This window comes from Seriola dumerili, unplaced genomic scaffold (assembly GCF_002260705.1).
Source record: "Seriola dumerili isolate Sdu_G_001 unplaced genomic scaffold, Sdu_1.0 BDQW01000088.1, whole genome shotgun sequence".
Taxonomy (NCBI): Eukaryota; Metazoa; Chordata; class Actinopteri; order Carangiformes; family Carangidae; genus Seriola; species Seriola dumerili.
Window position 1 is genome coordinate 8,383,330 of NW_019174343.1, and position 22,567 is coordinate 8,405,896.

The following is a 22,567-nucleotide window of genomic DNA, read 5'->3' on the forward strand; positions in this document are numbered from 1 at the left end:
TAACACTTAATTCGATACTGCATGTGTGACTGTGGTTCAAAGGTACCTGCTCAATGGTGTACTCTTTCCCAGCCACCTCAGCCACATGAGCTATGTCATCCACGTGGTTCTGCAGGCCAAGCTCCAGGCAGCGGGAGAGGGTCAGGTTCGCTTTGGGCTTTACTTTCATCTGAATGCGTTCAGAAAGCATCTCCCAGTGGCGACTCTTCATCCCCGGGTTCCTTAGGCCTTGAATCAGAGGAATGTAAGGAAGGAAGTCCTCAATCTTGTTGCGGATTACAGTTGCCACCATCTGGCACTCTAGTGTCATGTAAGACAAAGGGAGAAGACCAAGAAAAAACAGGTCAGCCACAACACACAAACAAACACACTTTACTTTGTCTAGTTTGGACGGTGATAGATGTGTCACCTACCAGGAATGTCCTTGAACTGTTTAATACATTTGTGCATGGTCTTGTGGGCATCTGTAACATTGCGCTCGAGCTGCTCAGGATCAATGGAAGATAGTGAATCATTGAGCCAGCTCTCATGCGAATGTAGCCACTCAGAGGTGGTAGTCCATAGGTCTTTAAAAGGCTGGAAATCCTTAACCAGCTTTTGCAGACGATCATACTGTAATATACATTTTTAATTGTCAGAAAAAGCATGACATTTAATTTATTATTCATTATTATTATTCATCTGTAATGAAAAAATGTTTGTAAAAATCCTACCACCTCCGCACTCCTTTTCACTTACGTTTGTGACAGGAAGACCAAACAAACGTTCTCTGGTGTTGTAGGTTTGGGCCAAGGTCTGGCATTCCTTGAGCTGCTCCCGTGCACGCCTCATCTCATTGGCCATATCATGGGCATGATCAATGTCTACATGGGCCGTAAACCCAGCAACCAGCATCTATAAACACAGTTAGGGTGATTTATAAACAAATAACACGATCTTAGTTTCCTGAAACTAAAGGACAACAGTGCACTAGAAAGCCATTGACAAGTCATTATGAATAATCATAGGTCCAATTCCAGACATATTCTGAAAATTCATCTGAAAATCATCCGGAGCCCATCTGGAAGTAGTTCTGTTATTAGTGGGCACCTGGCCTTAGTTGATACTGTAGGAAGTACTTATTAAACAAAAAACCCTAGTTGTCTCAGCTGACCTGTAGAGCGTCTAGGTGCTCCCCAAAGTTGTTCTGATCAGTTAGCTGGATCTTGCGGAAGCGCTCCTCATCCTCCACATGCTGGACAGCTGCTGCCTCCATTTGGTTGATTATCCTTTGAGGCCATCCAATAGCTGTCCACCTGCATAGATAAGTAACTATAACAATCAGCATAAAAACTGATCTATTTGCTCTAACCACTAACCCATTAAATCACTCTTAATCCCACATTAGAACATATTAATGAAATTTTCGTATCACTTCATATCAGTTTTTTTTAAATAAACATGATGATTTTGCACTTACTTTTTATTAGCATCCTCATCTGAAAGACAGTACCAAAGTTCCTCTAGTACCTCATAGTCTGACAGGGTCTTGCCAATAAGTTCCTGTTGTGGACAGATTGGAAAAATAAGAGTTATTGACAAAGTAACCCTCCACATGATATGAATGACAGAAATATTCATCATTTCAATTCATCACTTCAATCCGTACCTTGTAACTCTTGAGCTGTTCTGGGATTTGTTTCATCCAGTCCCTCTTTTCAGTCAGTTCCTCAATGCTGTTGGGCGTCTCCTGTAGCTTTCTACTTATAATGTTACACTTTTCACATGCCTACACACACAAGATTACAATGTTCAGAACACAAGTGACCAAAGGCAGGAAAAGGTCATTGTTAAGTTGAAGTAAATGTAGGTCCTGTGTAAAAATGATCAAAACACATCAATAAATGTTACTCACACAGTATATATAATGAAATATTTTTCTGGCCTCTTAACAAATGACTTACATCATCAACCTTCTTGCGTAGCTTCAGAGCCAGGTGACGCAGCATTGCATTGGCTAAAGCCTTTCTTTTGCTGGAGAGAGCCTGACGTACAGTGTCTACACGGACAATAAATGGACCAATCACAATGCAGGATGGCAAGGAGTGTTGGATCTTTTCCATTTCTTTGAGATGTTGTTCCACCTCTTTCTTCACTTCTTGGGATGTCTGTTCTGCATGTGTATGAGAGCTGGAAGCAAAATAGAGACAGAAACGAGGAATTATTCAGAGGAAAACATTGATTCCATCCAGAGAGGACCATAAATCATGTCCCTACACTTGTGACAGGGAGTTGTGAGACCTCAGATATGTAATTTTAAATACTTTACTTTACTTTACTTTATTTATTTCATGCACAAGGCTAACACAATGCGCTTTACAGCATACAACAAAACAATAACAAACAATACAAATAGCACAGAGTAGACAAGCGCACACACACACATTCAATCAAACGCTGTTAAGAGGAGAAAAGTTTTTAACCTATTTTTAAAAAGATTGACTGACAGGGCAGTATACAAACTTACTTGAGAAGGGTGTCTATGTCCAAGTTGTGTAGATCTAAATGTTCTTCATATTCAGTAGCATAAGCCCTGAGGGGTATGGCTGCTTGTATCAGTGCATTGCGGACCTTCTCTCTCTGCTCAGTTACTTCTGGTTCCCACAAATTCACTGATTCCAGTAATGGATCATCACCAATAAACAACTTCTGCATCACAAACTTGCATGAACAAGAGAGAAACAGTTAAATCCTTTTTAATTTTTAATTTAATGCTATGTGACTGAGGTGACTGTAGATTTAATTTTACCTTATCAAGCTGGGGTACATTGTACGTTGCCAAAATGCTCTTATCAAACAAGTTAACAATAGACGTCTCAAAATTCTCCAGCGGTGTGCTGTACTGAACCCCATTCTGGTCCAGAACCAAGTCCACCAGGAACAGAGGGTTCTTTTTTGGCCTAGATATGGACAATGGAGTAATATTATCAACACAATGCTAAATATTCAACACAGTAATAGGTTATGTCTTGTTTACTGTCACTCATTAAAACTGAACTAAGTATATAAAGTATGTAAGACAATATGGATGCGTATGAGAACAAAAGTGTGTGATGTTTATAACCATGTGCATGTAGGCCCATGTGTGTTTATACTACATGTGCAAGTGCATGTTGTCCTACTTGTACGGACTAGTGATAAGGTCACTCCCCCAGACCAGGTCCTGAGGACACATCAGCACACTGTGGCAGGCGTCCAACACAAGGCGAGTCAGGCTGACCAGTGAGTTCTGCACAAGGTGGCGCAGGGAGTCCTGCATTCTGAAACGCACGACACCCATTAGTCCATATAGCCTGGACATTTTGTACATATCCCAGTGAGACTCGTTCACGTTGTATGAGCCCTTGCCAATATTTCCCAGGTTGGAACGGATGCTGTTGCTCAGCGTGTTCGTCCATGACTCCCGAAGAAGCAAGCTTATCTGAAGAGGAAAAAATTTGATGTTTCTTTATTCATGGAAGTCAGGTATCTTTTATTTCTTCATGGTTTGCTTCTCTGGTAATTCCCAGTTAACATCAGTCACAAAATGTAACCACTGATAAATTGAAATGAATTGGATTTGTGCACACTAACGCTTTAGAAAAAATAGAAGCCTTTAATCTGCAGTTAAAGTTGATCATGATCAAATTTTATCAAATTAGTTGATCATGAATAAGCTACACTTTGTTTAAGCAAACTATGCATTCACCTTTTTATTCAAAGAAAAAACATTCTATCTTTCCTATCTAGTAATTGCAGAAGAAAAGCTACCTTGATGCTACAGTACCTTAGTATGTATTTGAGTCTGGATGACCTCAAACTCATCCAGTTGCAGCGGTTTGGTCAAGGTGACATTGAACAGCCTCATGGTTGCTACCTTGTTACACTCAGACCTTATTTCAGATAATACACAGATCACTTCTGGCTTTCTCAGCAGGGAGCGGAAGACAAATACAGCTTGGTTCTTCTTATAGTCAAAGTGAGGAATTGGAATGCACCCTGTAAGTAAAGCAACCCAGTATTTAGATTCTGAGGTGAATACCATGTTTTGGCTGCAAATAGTTTAATCTTGACTCCAATGACTTAAACAAATGTATAAAAGGCCAACTGGCTCACCTTTTTGTGGTAGATGCTCAGGGTCCTTCTTTGGCAGGGTGATGTGTGAAAACTCCTCTGAATTGCTCATCACAACTTTGTCAAAGGTCATGCAGTTCACAGTACGGTAATATTCCAGTTTGACCTCTTTCTCCAAGTCCCCTATACACTTCTCAATACTGCAAAGATAATATTGGCTTCATTCACCTTTTATTAGTTAGTTTACATTTTCAATTCTGTGAGCTCTCTTATAAATCAGGCAATAATGAACAAGGGGGAAATTATAGCAGTAATATGAATCTGACATTACTTACATTTCCAGCCTGAGCCCAGGGGTTGAAAGGGCTTTTTTCATATACTGGAGACTGTGGGTATCAAGAGATGGTGTTCCCTTCCAGATAGGCATGCAGTCCACAGACAAGTGGTAGAAGAGCAGGGCCTCTGTGTTCTCCCTCAAGCGCAGGGCAAACTGAATCCGTTCAACAAAGACACGTGGGTCCTCAGCAAAGAAAAACAGTCTGATCCTGGGTACCCAGTGCTCAGTGCCTGGTAGCAAAGGGTTTACTCCTATGCAACAGAGGGACAGGGAAGGCATACATGACATAACATGACAAACAGAGGGTTTTAGAGAACAAAGAACAAATTATGAGACAATACCGTCTTATTATGGCACAAAGACATAAAAACAAACCAGGAAATTTGCTATTTTTGTGTCCTTCGTTTAGAATAGGATTTCCTTCCTCATCTGACACTTGGTGAACCTTTTGCACCAGGTACTGGCATTTGTCTTTACTGTAGTCAAGAACCCCAACTAAATGCCAGCTGTACTCCAAGCAGGAGCTTTTGGTGTCCTCTTCAAAAGAGAGAGAAGAGAGTAACCTTTAAAGAACAGAAAGTAATTTCTATGTTTATTCTGTTTACACTCTATATTGCTGAGGACATCTTACCAGAAGAAGTACTGTTATCTGTAGGCAGCAGTGCTTTTGCAGGGATAGGTTTTTGATCAGGTGATCCTTCAGCTTTGCCCAAGGCAAGCCAGTCTTCTGGAGTCCAGCAGTCATACTCCTCATTGTCAAATATCTAAGGGAGATACATGGGAAAGATAAGTGTGGCATGGTACTGAACCCCAAAATGTTGGATATAATGGTAATTGGGAACCAAAATGCCTCAGACAGCATTGCAGCAGTAACTGGCTCACCTCCAGTGGGAGACAGGGGGAAACATGATTGTCTGATGTTGTCACATCCTCATCACTACTGCTCGGATTTCTTGGCATTATAAGATTGGAGTCTATGCCTTTTTCTGCCAGGAGCTGTTCAAAATCTAATTTCAAGTATTCCCTTCGACGTCTACAAGAAAATAATATAAAACAGTATAAGTAAGACATAACAAAAGGCAATTAAACTAATTGATGGACCCCACTACCAGCTAATGTGCAGTATGAGAAAATTGCTACATATCCACTGTATGCTAAAAGTTCAGTGTCTTACTCACTCTTATGTGACCAGTGAATCTGGTCCTGCAGTACATAGAATAGGCTCACTACAGGGCATGCAATAAGCTGAAAGCTTCACAAATTAAGTGTCCTCTTTTGTTATACACGGTGCACACAAAAAGCACAAACCTTTCTATCGCTAACTTGCGGGGTATCTGGCCAGGAATGGTTTGATAGGGTAACTGGACCTTAGGTGTATCTCCACGCCTGCAGAAGTAAGGATTCTGAGATAGCTGTGAGATAGGTCCATGGTAATCCTTATCAACAAACTTGTACTGGTCAGATGAAGTCTTGACTGTTGTAACTATGGAAAACCATGCAGAAGGGCAAAGATTTTACAAAACATTAAACATTTTTTCAGCAGAGCATAATATGCGCATCTTACCAAAGCAAAAGTTGGCACATCAGAAATACTAGAAATGCTTAAAACATATGCATGCCTAAAAATGTAATATAGTATCTCACCTTTTGCTGTGTTGTACTCGCTTAACTGAAGGTTGGATTGGCCCTGTGACCTTTGCTGGATTTTAGGTCCAACTGTAAGAAACTAAAAATAAGTTTAGATCAGAGCAAGAAGCTTTGTTACTTGCATGGGTTTCATAATAAAACCTCTGAATTAGCATCAAATACATGAGCTTATGTTTTTTTTTACCTGGAACCCGGGTGAAATGATATCTTGTGAGTAGAGGCCCTCCTGTTCATTCAGAGAGCATTTCCTGATTAAATGGAGGCGTCTGTGACTTTGAGTTGGGAGCCTGGGCTCTGGAGGTTTGCTGGGAGGATATGGCACGAGTGCTCCGAAATAAGGCGTAGTTTTGCCCTCCATCTTCTAGCAGAATAAAATAATTTATGTAAGAACAAAGTATACTCGATTTTCATTTCCTGGTGGTACGTACTTTTTAAATAAACTGTATTGCTAAATGTAATATGTTGATGAAAACTCATCAATCAAATAAAAACATATGAATTCGGTTTTTGGTTTCAAACTAAAATAATGATAAAAAGCAGTTGCCAAAAACCTATAAAGGACCATTTTTGTCTGCTTATAATCGGATAATCATTAATTCATTTGTGATTTAAAAATGAATGACTGATTATGCGATGATACCCAGACCACCAAGACTGTTTATGACCCGGGAGAACCAAACACCTAACTTATATAAGGAGAACAGGTGATATACTAAAGGTTTTTGAGCTAACCTTAACAACACTTTATTGGGTTAGTGTACATAGCTACATATAGCTACCGTTAAACGCAACGTTTGCATTCGCTAAATCACTTGTCTGAATGGTTATAAACAAGTAGCCTATGTAAAGTTTGTTATTTTAATTTAGCTACCAAAAGACAAACAGACGTTTGGACATACCTCAGCTTAAATGTAGTCACAAGTTGTAACGCTCATTTTAGGTACAATGTATATAACTTTTGGTGAAATACTGGCTAGCTGAACGGTTAAAATCTCAGTTTCCAAGCGTAAGGACACAAACGTCGGACGCGGCAACGGTTGCCAGGGAGATGCATAGCTCCGCCTCCGGTGTTGTGTCACAGTCTGTTCCTCCGTTAGGTAGTACTTCCTTCCAGTTAGAACTGTTTTTCGTGTGTTTTATGATACTTTATACATGTATTACATTTCAGAGGGAAATATTGTACCGTTTTACTGCACTACATTTCTGTCACATAAAGGTTGTGAAAGCTCTTGGGTTTGTAGATTCAGATTTTAAACAAAAAATCTGATCAGTTTAAAAAATAAATGCAACGTTATAGATGAAAGTAGCTAATAGTATTCCTCCATCAGCTACACCATGAAAGCAAATACCATGCAATAATAGGTTGCCATATGTTCTATGGGCTATTTTCCTGCATAATAAGCACTTTTGATACTTAAAAGCAGGCAACATTTTACTGTTAATACTTAAATACCTAAAGATTTTAAGATTTTTTTGTGTTTTGAAATGTCAATATTGCTACTTTTGCTGAAATAAAAGTTCTGAATACATTCCTTGCATCTGGTAAGGGAAGAATAAAGGCAGTCAGTAGTGTTTTAGTGCATAATGAGTGAAATCGTTTCTCATTAAAGATACTCCCAATCCCTAAATCCTACTGTCCACTAATTTAAACATCTGAATAACTGCTGGATGAAAGCAGTTGTAGAAGACCTGAAACAAAGTTGTAGCTCAAAAAGTTAAATATCAATCCATATCTCAGATATTTTGAGCATCTTGGACAGTGATTCTCAAAGCTGTGAGTAAATGTATAGGTAACCACCACAGAAATTTCACATGACATTGTTCTCCACAGGTAAACACCGTAACACTCATATCCCATGCTGTTCCTGGTGCAGATAGTGATGGTAATGGCAGTAATGATAATCTAATGGAATTTGATTGGAATGCACACTTTCCTGTGCTGGAATTTGAAATCTCTTTCTTTCACACTCATGACAGCTCAAATGTGTCCATAACGGGGAAAACCCCATTGACCCATGCGATCCCCACACTCCTGGGTCACAAGGGCATCATAACCTCGTCTGTTTCCCATGGTAGATCAGAGGCATCATGCACTGCAGCCCCTGCTCCTGCCCCTGGCCTCTTCAGTTGAAACCCATCAGAGCAGCCTGAGATTGGGTAGCCAAGCACAAATGAATAGTCTCATGTGTCTGAACCCTCACGTGTCACTTGTGAAGGACATACTGCCATGCTGATAGGGATAAATTAAGGTCGAGAGGGGATTGGAGAGTAGCTGAGGTATAGGCTAGTAAAAATTAAATCTGAGGGCACAGGAGTTCTTGTGCTTGGCTGTGGCAGGGATCATGAGAACAAGGCGGTCAGAGGTGACCTACTGTACATCACTGTACTCAGCTCTGTGAGAAGGCCTTTGACAAAATGCTTTACAGTGGAGCCAAAGAGCAAAGGTCACATACACAGAGTGACTTGATATGGATGCTATTGACACTACAGTTTTGTGCAGCACTGGCTCATTACTCAAGATGGGCCTATTGAAGTGTTTCATAAGAGGCCTTACGCTTCATTGGCTTCCCCTCAATTGAGCTCAGTCCCAAAATAATGACCTCACCCTATGAGGAAGCCTAAACCAAATGAAAGACTTCCCCAAGGGTCTAAATAACCCACATCTAATAATGACATTATCATATCAGAGTGGCCTGAAATCATCCTGACCACAGCAGTGTATTAATCACTAACACATGCCTAATGCCATTGACTGAATCAGTGAGGAGATCCAGGCCAGAGAGGTTTCGAAGAAAACCACACGAAAGCCACAAGTCTCTGAAGAGGTGGTGGTCTCCTACCAATGTTTGGTTGGCAGTACTGCAACCATCTCTGGAGCCAGGAGCCCACCATGGTGATGGGACTTGATTGGACAGATGTGGAAGCTTTGTTACAGCTTTGATCCACCCTGTACTCCTCTGTCTCTCCCACAATGCCTCACTCCTTGTTCAAACAGTCCAGCAGCAGATAAATGCTGATATGAAAGATCTGGCTTAACATCAACCATTAAAGAACATCAATATTAGTCACTTACATTCACCCAGATGTGTTATCCATCCTCTCCCCTCTTTATCTACTTCTCTTTTTCCTTCTCTACTACTTTTACAGTATTGGGATGTTGAGAGGGTCATGCTTTTGTGAATGTAACTCCCATTTTACACTAATGACATCAGCATGTGCTGCTAACTTTAGCTCCTCCTGAGGGCCAGATGTTGGCTGATAGGATCAAACACGTGCTATCCCCTTCTCACTGTCACATTGTTGGGCAAGCGAGGAAGGTTTAGCGGTCACACATATTCCTACATACCTCTTTTCTCTTGCAGAAGCCCATAATCCAGCTACGAATGTGGGCACACCCTTACGTTACTGTGCAATTTTATTTTCACATTTGCACACAGGAGTGGAAACATGCATGTAGTAGCATGCTGTAGTTTCCCGCACAGTTTCATTAGACTTTCTTATATTAATATCAAAAAAATAAAAACATGAAGGGATCATTTGCTGCAGAGCTATAAAATCTTCTTTACACCTACCACTAACAACATAATACCCATCACTACACACCATTTTCAAAGTGCTTTTTCTCTTTTAAAGGTCATCTGATCTGATCTGATCTGATCTGATCTGATCTGATCTGAGTGACAGTGCTACTGTGGCCAATGAACATCACTGGTTTCATAGATGAAACAGAATCATCATGAGGGCAGCATAAGTCACGTTAACATCATGGTGCTTTGTCACTGTGCATTTTACGAGAGCAAAGCAGAAACCAGCAATAAATGTATGAGGCTGCCTCCATGCAGATTTGATTTCTGACTTTGCCCGGTCATATGAGGTACTGTTGTTTAACTGTGACCCTTATGTTTGGCCATAGCATGAAGCTGCCGTCATGGGTTGGGTGAATCACAGGTGGACTCTTGGCATGCCAATAAAGGCATGTTTAATGAGCTGAGAAGGGCCTCAAAGCAGCAAAGTAGCCAGACATGAGAGACAGACTCGAACCCCCAACCTGCGGCCCGGGACAAACAGCTGCATTTGATTTTTCCTCTCATTTGCTCCATCTCTCAGAGTGACTTTTAGGAGGGGAACCAAAGTCAGACACCACGGGTCATAAAGATATTCAACATAGTGGGAGAACCACCGTAATGTAGAGTTTTAAAAAAGTAACTAAAACTGTGTATTTTTGCAATGTAAGCATTATGTTTTTGGCTGTCTGCATCTAACTTATGTTATTCTTCAAAAAGTGCCCAGTACTCATCCTCACCTCCCTGGGCTGACCTCTGACCAACAGCACCCTTGATGTTCATTAGCTTTGTCCTGCTGTTTACATTTTATATGTCGTTTTAATAAAGTGCCAAATTACTAGTTCCTTTGAGTCCATTGATGTTGTTTGAGACAGTTCAAATAAATTGTTATGTAAGCCAAGTCAGTGTTCTTTATCTATGTGGGTGTGCAAATATGAGCTGGACGAATAAGAAAGCACTGAGTTGAATCTGTAACACATGTCTGTGTGTATTTTTGTGGTAGAAAACCATTGTGTGTGCTGGCATTTCAATTTGTTTATGTGAGTGGGCGATGGAAAGCCAAGAAAGAGTTATCAGGAAATTGTGTCTGTGTTTGTATGTGTGCATCTTCATGTCAGTGAGCACAAAAGTAAATCTTGAGCTTGTTAGTTGATAACATCATAAACATATATAAATAAGTCACACAGGGACACAAGATTGAGGGAGCCACTAGTGGGAGTGTGTGTGTTTGCAAGTGTGTTTCTGGGTGGGAGGTTAACTTGTTGTCCTATACTGAACAGGAGTTTCAGCTATAAATAAGTCATCACCACTCAAATGAAGCCTGCTCAAGTGAGCCACTCTTTAACATTCCCGTCATTCCTCCTCGTTAAGAATTAATAAAAAAATAAATGGAAACAGTTCTGCATAATTTCCCGTCACATACACATATGTAAGAGTTTATGACCATAACTCCTCCCTGAGCAAACACCCACAAATCCACACATAAGCTCACAGATGCACACATTATTGGTTTGGCAGTGGGCCTGAGTGCTTCACAGAGGCCTTGATTTGTCATCCTACCTCATCTGGCCTTTATCAGTTTCTGGTCTGACAGCTTAATCAGTGTCATTCATTCTCTCACATCAAAGAGGAACCATGCAATCTAAACCTATCATGCTAGCACATAAGTACACACACACATGATGGATCTGCACACGCACATGTGAACAGACTAACTTTAAACTGCCTCTCATCTTATCAAAAATCCCTGAATGACACGAGGATCATGACAACAAACATCAGCAGCGAATGGTCACGCTCATAAATTACAGTAAATAAAAGTAACGGACTAATTCAGACAATCCTAGAGAAATACAGTCATCTTGCTTTTTGCTTATTTATTTATTTATTGGACTTGAACTGTAGACCTTTGCAGTTGACCTGTAACCTTGGCCTTTTAACCTCAAGCTATGTTAACTGGTGGTTTTCAAGGTAAAGTATTTAGGAAGACTTACTTGTATGATCTTCAATAGAACAGCTGTCTAAGCTAGAATTTCCTGGAACTATAAATCAGACATCAGGACTGTGTATTTTACACTGTAGCTACATGTATGAGTCTTTCTCCAAAAATTCAACAGGATAATTAACTCTGACCTCACTGCTTAACTCAAGCACACCCAATTAAGCATGGCATTTACTGGTTGCTCTTGCGGCCAGTGGATAACGTCATATGAGATCCTACTGTGTGTCACTATAGTTTTCTTAACAAAAGGAAATGGAGACTTTTAATTTAGACTGGCATAGGCTTGATTGTACCAAATCCACATACCATACCGTAAAATGTAGTATTTAGAGAAACAAATCAAGGCCTGGTCATGATAGCCAATCAGGCCTACATGCAGTAAAGTCATGTAAGGAAGCAGCTTAATCCTCTTCATTCCTGGAGGAACATATGAGCTGACATGTAGAACACAAAGACAGAGACGACATGGAGGGAGAAGGAGATGGAGAGGTGCAGAGTGACACCATGTGCTTGACACACGCATGTATGAGCAGCCTGGACAAACACTGAGGATTATTAAGGGTGGGAAGGGGGGGGGTCCCTGTTTGTCTGAGCCTGACTCTCTAACCCCCGGCCCCCATTAAGCCCTGAAAATGAGAGAAAGAGGAGCAATTAGAGAGGCAGTCATGGGGCAGGTAGGAGATCCCTGTGACCTTTCTTGGTTGGTATTTGACCTCTCAGCGCTGGGGGGCATGATGAAGATATATCCTGAACAGCGACAGAATGGATTTGCTGAAACGGGGGGGGGGATTTTTCCTTAAGCATTTTGAATGAAACGTGTTGCGGTGTGCGATTCTGTTGTTTGTCCTCCTTGATAAACAAGCACTTTATTGGCTGTGGGCAGCTCTGCATTCCAGTGTCACAGAAAATTACCCTTAATTAGAATTTAGTCAATTAAGAATCCAATGTGTTTTGCTTATTGAAGCTAAAATGAGAAACCAAACACAGTTAACTTGCACTTGAACTGGCTGCTCGTAAAAATGTTTTATGGCTCTGGTCTGCAAACCTTGACCTCAAACCTCAGTGGCTTACATTTACTGAAACTTACAATTTTGCAGTCTTTGTTACTAAAAAGTCAGTCACATACAGTATGAACTTCCTCCTGACCCAGCCTGATTTTGTCAATGAAGGCAAAACCACAGCTGGGCCACACTTACAGTGTGACTCTATGTTTTATCCATTACCCTTCCTTCTCAAACTCACAAATGCACACAGGAACCTGTGAGAAGATGTGGATCTCATTTCCATGTGTCCTAGTGAGCCAGAACCGAGTCTAAATCAGCCAGAAGCTCTCCGTATGCCACTAACATTACCAGATAACGGCAAATCCCTCATAAATGGCATTACCCTAATCTTCCATGAAGCTGTTCTTAGCATATACGGCACCACTGGAGTGAGACGAAAGGAGAAACTGAGATGCGTGAAGATGAAGGAGAGCCTCTGGGGTTTTATTGTGTGGAGGCCTGCCAGACACTATAGCTGGTGTTAGAGTGGAAAGCAGGAGGACAGAGAGATGAAAGCAACGACCGGGGAGGGGTGAACAAAGACAAATGTACAACAGATAAAGATGGAGTGATATATGAGGTGGAGAAGGCATAAAAAACTTTAACAGCAAGATCCTTTCAAAACCATTACAGATGGACAAATTTCACATTAATAAGGACTGATATCTGGGACAAAATGATGTGAGTAATCCGCTGCTGGCTGCTCCTAAAATGACATCATATTATATTTTCTGTCAGTACAAACACAACACAGATTATCATCATCATTGGCCCATATGCCTTTCCTTAGTAATTCTGTTTTTGTTCTCCACTCTGGGGAAAAGCAAGCAGAGCAGGCAGGTCTGTAAACAATTTGTAAGGCATTAAAGACATTTATGGAAACCAATCCAATTCTGTGCATCTATTCCAATTTTCTGAGCCCCCTGTAATTGAAGTTGAGCCATAAAACTGAAGAGACATGGTGTTTATTCATCAACTCGGGTGTGTGTGTGTGTGTGTGTGTGTGTGTGTGTGTGTGTGTGTGTGTGTGTGTGTGTTTGTGCCAGGAAGGGAAAACACATCAATCTCAGCAAAGGCTTGTACTTTTCCTGATGTGTGCGGTTAAAATATTTATAAAAGAAGGACTGTCATGTATCAGACCATGTGTTTATTATAATGAAGACTGGCAGAGTAATTTATCCAGTCAGGCAGACAGATGGGAGAAAGGCCCTTTTCTTGTCCGGCTCATTTGCATGAAACTCCAGGCTGTCAGATTCTTTTGGTGCCACAATGCGCCATCAAGCTGCAAATAACTGCACTGAGGACTATTTTTGTCTCCCTACTCAGGTTTCTTCCTGCTAGACTTCAAAGAGACCTGTAACTTGGAATTACTGCAGCTGAAAAACAGGAGAGCAGAGGCAGATAAACTAATTTCCTCGACCTGCTACGAGGCCCTGGTTAGTGGAGGGACCTTGTGTAGCTGGTATGCGCTGTGCGGCTGGTTCACATTAACTGCGTTGACGAGCCCCTGAAAGTCGCAAGTCTGTCCTCCTCTGCGCAGGATCTTTGACAGAGTCCTCAGGGATGGATGTTTGCCAGACTGAAGAAAACATACATCTTCTCAGTCCAGGGTACTTTGGGTTTTAGTGTTGTTGCAGTACCACGTCCTCACACTCTGTGTGTGTGTGTGTGTGTGTGTGGGAGGGGGTGGGGAGAACCATGGATAAATAGAGCGCGCACTCGCCTCCTGTGCGTAAACGCGTACAGCACTAGACCTGGCTGGGGCACGGAGCTCACGGGTTGGCTGTGAATTAAAGGAAGTATTTGTATGAATGAATGATCATAGAAAAGGGCCGACTTTTCATTGTGCAAAATAGACGAGGACAAACTATCAAATGGAAACAAGCAACATTTGGTTATTATGTCAAACGTGGAGTATTAATTCTTGGACTCTCCAGTGATCTATATTTTGATTGCACAATCCACCTCTGTCAGAGAGATGCCCTAGTTGTCCTGGACGATGTTTTGAACTGCTTTAGGATTAAAAAAAAAAAAATTTAAACATTATTTCTGCGAGGACATCGAATAAAGGCTCTTCAAATCATCTGGAAGCTTTGCGCATTGCGTAACTGGCAAAGAAATGCGCATGTTCTCTAGACAGGCTACAGATAATGTTGGGACTCATCTCTTCTGCAAGGCGTTTATCGCACCGTGTATGCTGTAAACACAGAAGAAACGAGGATGAGAGTGTCTAGTATGCTCGGGAAATGTCGGCATCAGATGCTGGTGGCGCTCTGTTGGCTGTTTGTGGTTGTGACGCGGAGCGGAGCAGGTGAGGAGCATCAACGTCGCAGTTACTGTTGATTCTGTTTCTTTGAATCAGTTGCGTCATTGTCACTAAACTCGCAATCTCGTTTTCCCCGTTGTGCTTTGGCCATGCTCCTGATTGAGCAGACAGTTGTGGTCACTTAACTGCGTCAAATGTCCATGAAATTGATGACCTAATGGTGTCTTGCATGGTTTCTCATTTGCAGGTGACAGTGAATCTGTTGCTTCCTGCTGTCTAAAGAACAAGTGTCATACCTGTTGCAGATAAATTTGATAGTGTGGCTGCCTCGCGTCTTGGCATCACATGTAACCTAACCTCTTAATGGTATCCAGTGGGGAAAGTGCAGGATTCTGTGTCACATCAGAGCAGCAGCAGCAGCAGCACAATGATCGGGTTAATTAAATATTCATGGGAAACACAATGAAGACTTTGGTGACTTGAATGCTTGTTCTTTCATGAAGACTTTTCAGTCACCAGATATGAAAACAGTGATCCACAAGTCCCTAACTACTTTCCACTTTTTTTCTCTCCATCACCCTGTGTCAGTTTCCAGATGTGTGGACCATGCCTGTAGTCCACCCATAGGGAACCTGGCCAGCGGCAGGACCCTCACCACCCTCTCAAGCTGCTGTGGGAACAGTTCCCTCAACCACTGCCCTTGCCACCATCCTCCCGTGAACCATCACCTCTACCCTGAGGACATTCACCCACCTGCTCAAATGACCGACGACCCTTTCTTGCATCCGGAGACCTGGTGGGCATCAGGTGCTGGTACCACCATGCAGGCGGAGCAGGATGAAATCCGGTTGGATTTGGAAACACAGTTCTGTCTGTCCCATGTGGTTTTGGTGTTCAGGTCGCCCCGGCCTGCTGCCATGGCCATTGAACGTTCAGCTGACTTTGGGAAGACCTGGGAGACTCTTAAGCTCTTTGCAAACAATTGCAGTGCAGAGTTTGGTTTGTCTGATGATTTTAGTCAGCCAGGGTCTTTGTGCACATCTCGTTACACTAGTGCTACACCCTGCAGAGGTGGCGAGGTACGAGAATATGCATGAAGATGTAATGTTTTATCTTTTAGCAGATCCGCAATGTTTGATTCTGTGCTGATTAGTGGTGTGTTTCTCTTCCCAGGTAATATTACGGACACTAGACCCAAGCAGTGCTAAAACACTGGATCCTTACAGTCCAGAGGCCCTGGCCCGCCTTACCCTCAGTAACCTCCGCATCAGACTGCTAAAAGCTCAGACCTGTTCTGCACCTCTGAACCCCCCCACAGGACGGACAAGCCTCACAGGCTCAGCTCTGACCTCCACACCCACTACAGAAAACTCAGCCTCAGCACATTATGCTATTTATACTTTACTGGCCAGAGGAACCTGCCTGTGCCACGGACATGCTGAGCACTGTGTTCCATACAACAGCAGCCAAGACACCAGACAGGACAGTAACATGGTGAGTAGCTTTTTCCGTGTGTGTAGGTGCAAGTAAAAGAAGATACATAGACCTTGAGAGAAAGTACGGCTGTCAGTTTTTGGATTGGCCTGTGCTCTGTTACAGATTTATAGAGCACAGGTGTCCAGATGTTAGGATCAGATGTTAAATGTACTCAATGATGGGAAAACTACCAGTTTAAAGGGCTTTAAATAGCTTGATTTACTCTTTACACCACCTGCCTGGATCTATCTTATAGCTGTCTCCAGAGAGCTGATGTCTGTAACGTTTGTAACTGAGCAGCCCCAGATGTGTCTTACAGGTTTTTGGTAGGTGTCTGTGTACTCATCACACAGCAGGAGATCACTGTGAGAAGTGTGCCCCGCTCTACAATGATCGTCCCTGGAGGCCTGCCAACGGTAGCAGCGGCGAGCCGAACCCATGCCAGAGTAAGTGACCACCAACAGGATTGCATAACTATTAGATCACTGAGTACAGTCAGTTTGCTGATAGAGAAAAGCTAGAGAAGAAATGAATGAATGAAATACTTACAATAAGTCTTATTAAGGTTCCATATAACAGTGCTTCAAACCCAAGATGTGTTTGGGTTTTTAGATGAGCAATACTTTCATTGCCTGACTAGACAAAAATCTAACAGACTTATGATTTGTCTCTCGTCCATGTTCCCCGTTCACTTTCTCTTTCCTCCTCATCCTGATGTCCTCACTTCGTCTCTCTCTCCTCTCTCTAACTGCCATGACATCACACTCCTCTGTGACCCCAGAGTGCGAGTGCCACGGTCACGCAGACAGCTGTCACTTCTCTCAGCGGGCATGGCTGTCATCTGGTGGCACCAGCGGGGGTGTTTGTGATGACTGCCGACACAACGCTGTCGGGCGTCGGTGCCAGCGATGTCGCCATGGCTACCACCGCCACCCATCCTTGCCCCTCAACTCCCCCCACGCCTGCACAATCTAGAAACAGAGAACAAAGGGTCACTTACTGCTTACTGTTTCTACGGCGGATGTGATTTGAACCTGTCTGAAAAACAGAAGAAAAGAGGTTTCATGACTGGCCACTAGGTGTTGCCAGCTAAATCTGTGATATCTGTCCAATGTTTTCTTAATCTCAAAGGAAGGGAAGTTTGTGAATGAAATAGAGAGAATCAATACCATCAATGTCTTATAGCTCCATCTGCTGGCATATATCTGTAGTTTATAGTGCAAAACTAAATGTTTCAGCAGCACACAGACCTGTATCTGTGTCTGTGTCTGTGTCTGTCAGGCTGCCGGTGTGATCCACAGGGCTCTTTGCCTCCTCATCCTGGAGAGGAGGGACCCTGGTGCCACCCTAGGAGTGGGCAGTGCCACTGTAAATCAGGTGTAGGGGGCACAAGCTGCAGCCACTGCCTGCCCGGCTACTGGGGCTTTGGAGATGAGGGCTGTGAACCCTGTGTCTGCCCTCTCAGCTGTGATCCAACCACTGGGCAGTGTCTGGACAGGTAGCTGGATGCTTAACCTGTGGCCATATTTTTCACCAAACACTAAGGGAGCTGAATGTGCCAGTACAACAAGAATGGCTAATAAGGAACCTTAATGTCCTATGCTCTATACTACTTCTGCAGCTACACAAATAATCAGGTGTTCAATGTGGCTGTTGGTGGAAAAATCCCTGATCTGGATCATATGTTCCCAATTGAAGAAGAGGTACAGTGGTCAAAGGAGCTCGCAGTCTCTGCTCTGCATTATACAGGTGAGTGTTGTGTCAGCTGACTTTGAAATGATGCTGTGTTGATCATTATGATGTTCATCTGCGTTGTAAGGATTAAAATTGTGGCATTGCACACAGGAAAGTGCAGCTGTAAGGAGAAGAAGCTGAGAAGTGTGTCTGACCTCTGTAAGACTAAACATGACTATGGTGAGAAATAAAATGTGCATTTCTCCTTTACAAACTAAACATTGAGCTATTCATTGGTTAATGTTTTAAAATGGCATCTCAATGTTTGCTAACTCCCGATTGATACACCTGTGTGGCCCATGACAGTGATCAAGGCCAGTGTGCTGTCTGCTCATGACAAAGGTAGCCATGCAGAAGTTCAGGTCAAAGTTCGCAAAGTCCTTCGATCAGGCCAGGTGACGCTGTACCAGGGGACAATCAGCATCTATCCTCTGTCCTGGACCAGCCGTGGCTGCACCTGTCCTATACTAAACCCAGGTAGGTCATATTCCAAACCTGACAAAGAAAAGGAAATGGTGGTATAGTGTATGAAACCCAGAATAACTGTAATGCACCAAGAGAAGCAGACGTAATCAGGAGGCTAAACATGATATACTGTAGGACTTAACGATATGCAAAAAACTATTTTGGCAGATATTGCAAGGAGTGCAATTTTGGATATTGCACTTGGCCACATCAATATACAATATCTTTCTTTTTCAAACTAGGAATGGAGTACCTGCTTGCAGGCCCAGAGGAGGCCGGAACAGGCCGTTTGCTGGTCACCATGCAAAGTGTAGTGGTGCCCTGGACACCTCGACTGGGTCTGCTTATATCAGAGGGCCTGACGAACGGATGTCCATGAGCGATATGATCCAAAACTGTGGGACACACTTGAGAGAATTTCAAAAGGACAGTCACGAGTCAGTGGACACTTCAGAGAAGGGACTGAAAATGGCTGGACAACACGTCATCAAAGGCAAATTATCCAAGAGGCAAACTTGTGGTAATTCTAGAAGAGAGGTACTCACCATGCGTGGGTGTGTAACACAAAATAAAAGACTGAAATAAATGCTTCGACGTCAAATTCAACTGTTCAACTTTTTTTTTTTACCACCTAAGAGCAATGTACAGAAATTTAAAGTAGTCATTTAGCTATACAGAAAATATGTAACAAGTAAAACTGTTTTTGTTAAATTGTGTTTCTTAAAAATTATTTTTCACTTTTGTTGTAAATGGTAAATATAATTAATTTTGAAAGCTAGGGGGATTTGAAAAAATGCTATGAAACTATAACTTAACATACAAGCAATATAATAAGATAAGTGAAGGCTGTAAAACTGTGTGGTTGTAGGTTATGATGCAGAATCACTGATTGTTATACACAAACACTTGCAAATCTCCTAAGCAATATTAGCTCAAACAAAAGTCATGAAACTAAACACATGTGAAAAGACATATCACTGAGATGAGAGGTAGTTGTGCTTTGTCAATGGAAGGACAAAAGGAAAGTAGAAGTTGAGATTGTTCGACGATCATTTTAATTTTTGATAAATACCATCAAGTCCTTTAAGGCCTGAATGACATGAATGACACTGAATGGTGACCACAGCATCCAAACTGGAGACTCTAGACAGTGTTGAGACAACAAAAACATTTATGCAGCAACAGTTAAACGTGACAAACCACTTTGGTCTAGGTCAGATACAGTGTCAACCATCATTCATTAGAACAACAGATGTAGATGGAGACCCTGAAGTTTCTACAAGATGTCTACAAACAGTTTAAAACATCTGTGTTAATATCAACGAGATGTCCACTGCAAGGAAGCTGTAACAGAAGCCTTGTTTTCTTACAGATTACATGTGTTTTGGTCTCTCAAGTGATGGAAAGCAAATGGATTCAACTGTTAAACTGTAAACTGCTCAGATTTCTGTCATACTGAACGATTAGTGATAAATCAGTGCTAAGTAATAATCCTGATCAATCGTCATTAACAGGACAACAAACATAATGAACTCTTCTGATTGACATGAGAACACGCAGCAAATTAATTAGCCTATTGCATATAAAGTGAGTTTTTGAGCTAATGTCCCTGCAGCAAATAGCTTTGCCCGCTGTCATTAAATCATATCATCCAATGATTTTTGAGTGCTCAGCAAATAAAACAGCCTATACTTTTGTACATACGCTACGTTTTTCTGCATTAACAAAGTCACAAAGTCCTCCTCTACTGGCCTTTGTAATTATTGCCCGTGAGTGTCAGAGCTGTGTCAGTCTAAGTCCTTTCTGTAGGCTTAAACAGGAGAAGCGACCAATCAGAGCTCCTCATGGCGAGTCATTTATGCTGGGCAGTGTTTGCACACAGAGAACAAGAGCCTATGGATGATGAGTGATTGACCTTAGCTGGCAGCCTGACTGTCTGTTGGTGACACACTGTCAGATGAGAGATTTGAAGTGGACGGGGCAGCGTCAGTTTCAGGGGATAAGGCAGAGCCCTCAGTTGAGGCAACAGAGGCAGAACCAGGGTCAGACTCTGCTTGGTTGGAGCTTTCTTTATCCTCCTCCTGAGGATAGAGCTCAGGGTACTTCTGCATGCACTCCTGCATGTTACGGAAGTAGTCGATGCACTCTGAGCCCTTCACCTCTTCCTTACTGTAGTGAAAGCAGGAAAAGGCGTCTTTGAACTGAGAGCCACAAGGTCCGCTGGCCATGCCGCCCAAGCACGGGCAGTTCCAGTTGATGTCTCCATTTGGCAAGATCAAGCCTGAAGAAAACAGTCAACCACACAACAAAAAAGTCAGCAGAATTCCTTCATGAGTGACAGGAAAAGTCTGGTGATTTAATGTCAACAATCCCCATGCACTTTCTAGACTTCCCTACCCTGTCTGTGGATCTCACCCCCCAGCCAGGATTGAATAGTGTAATTGTTGGGGACTACTTTCAGCTGCAGCTTCGGTACCCAAGTATTTCCATAAGCATTTCCATTTCCGTATTTCCATAAGGGATTGAGTCAAATTAACTACAGTGTGTGTTTTCACGGTAATAAAGGGACATGTCATCAGTGTGGTTCACTGACACAGACAATATTTGTGAGTAGGATTGATCCATATTAATAACTAACTTAATAACTAAATGACTAACCTTGCTCCTCATATGGGTCGTTGGGGTCATCTGCAATCAGCTCAGCATTGCTGGGCGTCTCGTGGTCTTCCTTGGTCACAAAGATGATGCGATCTTTACCTTAAATAAGAAATACAGGAATTACAATAAATTCTTGAGTCAGAAGACCTGGTCGTGGACAATACGGTGGCATAATTTTAAAGTACAGAATTATGTTTTTCCATTGATACAACAAACACATAGTATTGCTGTACTGTTTGGTTGACAGTGACCCCGGTCGGTAGGTTTGGCTTGAGTTAACCTGCCCCACCGTCTGACAGCCTTATAACAGAGCCACCAGGATTAGAGCTAACCGTTTGACAACTCTACCCAACTGTCACTTAGCTTACGTGACACGTTACTGCAGCGATTATTATGTACAAGTACTACAATACCAAAAAACAATATGAACTCAGAGCCTTAATGCTGGAGGCTTAGCTTCCCTCGCAGCTAGCCGGTTAGCTAACCTATCGTGAGTTACCGCTGTTAGCCTAGCATGGTGGCTAACTCGGTGACATTGCTCAGACACAGACCGAAAATGAATGAAAGAGCACCGACATTACCTTCTTGCTTGCAGTACGACATGTTTGCGGGTGTTTCTGTCCGTCGAGTCTCGTCCTCTGTGCTAAAAGATCACCAGTGCGGAAGAAATTGGTCCACAACTGCGAGGATTTCATTTGACAAGCTACCCGGCGTCCAGCAGCCCCGTTACCCCTGTGACCTGTCCACATGTGGGCGCACGATCATGACGTCACACGTCCTTTTTAAAATAATAAATAATAAACAATTTTACATTTAATAATTAAACTAAACAGTCTAATTAATTAAACAGTGAAATGACTACAACCGCTTACACATCTATAAAGATACTGAGTTAGTTAATACCTTCTTAAACTATATTTAAATAAACTGAACTTACATACATTTAACAATATTTTCCCATTTTAACTTAGTTTTACCAAGTTTTCTCATTTTTTCAATTTCTATTAAATGACATTCTGGAGCCTTAAGGCTAAGCCTAACCTGACTCCCTTAACACCACTTTACACACTCTACCAAAATGTTCACAGGACAAGCTGTGTTTCTTGTCTGTTATATCCCTCTAGATGTGAATCATTGCAGCCGTATCTGTGAGCATGACAAACTACAGGAGATAATCGCTGAGTCTAAAATTTATAAGGCTTCGGATTTTCATGTGAAGAGCTGGTAGATGAAAAGTAAATTTGGGTGAAAACTAAAATGTAAATTGAGAAAAAAATCCTTTCA

At 42.1% G+C, this 22,567-nt stretch overlaps 3 protein-coding genes across 4 annotated transcripts in view; 1 reads left to right on the forward strand and 2 right to left on the reverse strand.

Moving 5' to 3' along the window:
• Nucleotides 1-6,434, reverse strand: part of LOC111221524 (dynein heavy chain 1, axonemal-like) — a 31,870-nt gene extending 25,436 nt beyond the window's left edge. The window contains 19 exon segments of the mRNA XM_022744952.1: nt 47-300; nt 414-612; nt 739-894; nt 1,154-1,295; nt 1,460-1,542; nt 1,649-1,768; nt 1,944-2,169; nt 2,507-2,700; nt 2,789-2,939; nt 3,162-3,460; nt 3,806-4,017; nt 4,135-4,292; nt 4,428-4,680; nt 4,805-4,966; nt 5,061-5,193; nt 5,312-5,462; nt 5,738-5,912; nt 6,074-6,155; nt 6,261-6,434. Of these exon segments, the coding sequence (XP_022600673.1) occupies nt 47-300; nt 414-612; nt 739-894; nt 1,154-1,295; nt 1,460-1,542; nt 1,649-1,768; nt 1,944-2,169; nt 2,507-2,700; nt 2,789-2,939; nt 3,162-3,460; nt 3,806-4,017; nt 4,135-4,292; nt 4,428-4,680; nt 4,805-4,966; nt 5,061-5,193; nt 5,312-5,462; nt 5,738-5,912; nt 6,074-6,155; nt 6,261-6,434 (3,324 nt within the window).
• An 8,004-nt stretch (nt 6,435-14,438) lies between these two features.
• On the forward strand, nt 14,439-19,245 carry LOC111221842 (netrin-4-like). Of its 2 annotated transcripts, none has more exons than XM_022745426.1 (10): nt 14,439-14,995; nt 15,539-16,029; nt 16,124-16,444; nt 16,746-16,872; nt 17,208-17,396; nt 17,708-17,924; nt 18,048-18,175; nt 18,272-18,340; nt 18,467-18,637; nt 18,868-19,245. In XM_022745426.1, exons 1-10 carry the CDS (start codon nt 14,905-14,907, stop codon nt 19,002-19,004), a joined length of 1,941 nt encoding a protein of 646 aa, XP_022601147.1. In that variant the 5' UTR covers nt 14,439-14,904; the 3' UTR covers nt 19,005-19,245. The 2 variants fall into 2 exon arrangements, with proteins under 2 accessions (XP_022601147.1, XP_022601146.1); XM_022745425.1 differs by having other exon boundaries at nt 17,208-17,393; nt 17,705-17,924; nt 18,868-19,244.
• Nucleotides 19,246-19,641: 396 nt separating this feature from the next.
• LOC111221843 (mitochondrial intermembrane space import and assembly protein 40-like) lies at nt 19,642-22,022 on the reverse strand. The gene is made up of 3 exons (XM_022745427.1): nt 21,865-22,022; nt 21,284-21,382; nt 19,642-20,906 (listed from the first exon to the last, which is right to left on the reverse strand). Exons 1-3 carry the CDS (start codon nt 21,884-21,886, stop codon nt 20,542-20,544), a joined length of 486 nt encoding a protein of 161 aa, XP_022601148.1. The 5' UTR covers nt 21,887-22,022; the 3' UTR covers nt 19,642-20,541.
• Nucleotides 22,023-22,567: the final 545 nt, after the last annotated feature.

Coding starts and splice junctions, on each gene's coding strand:
- LOC111221842 (XM_022745426.1), top strand. CDS start 14,905: ATGAGAGTGTCTAGTATGCTCGGGAAATGTCGGCATCAGATGCTGGTG. Junction 16,445..16,745: donor CCAGACAGGACAGTAACATG/GTGAGTAGCTTT, acceptor TGTGTCTTACAG/GTTTTTGGTAGGTGTCTGTG. Junction 16,873..17,207: donor CGAGCCGAACCCATGCCAGA/GTAAGTGACCAC, acceptor CTGTGACCCCAG/AGTGCGAGTGCCACGGTCAC.
- LOC111221843 (XM_022745427.1), bottom strand. CDS start 21,886: ATGTCGTACTGCAAGCAAGAAG. Junction 21,383..21,864: donor GTCGTACTGCAAGCAAGAAG/GTAATGTCGGTG, acceptor TTCTTATTTAAG/GTAAAGATCGCATCATCTTT. Junction 20,907..21,283: donor CGACCCATATGAGGAGCAAG/GTTAGTCATTTA, acceptor TGTTTTCTTCAG/GCTTGATCTTGCCAAATGGA.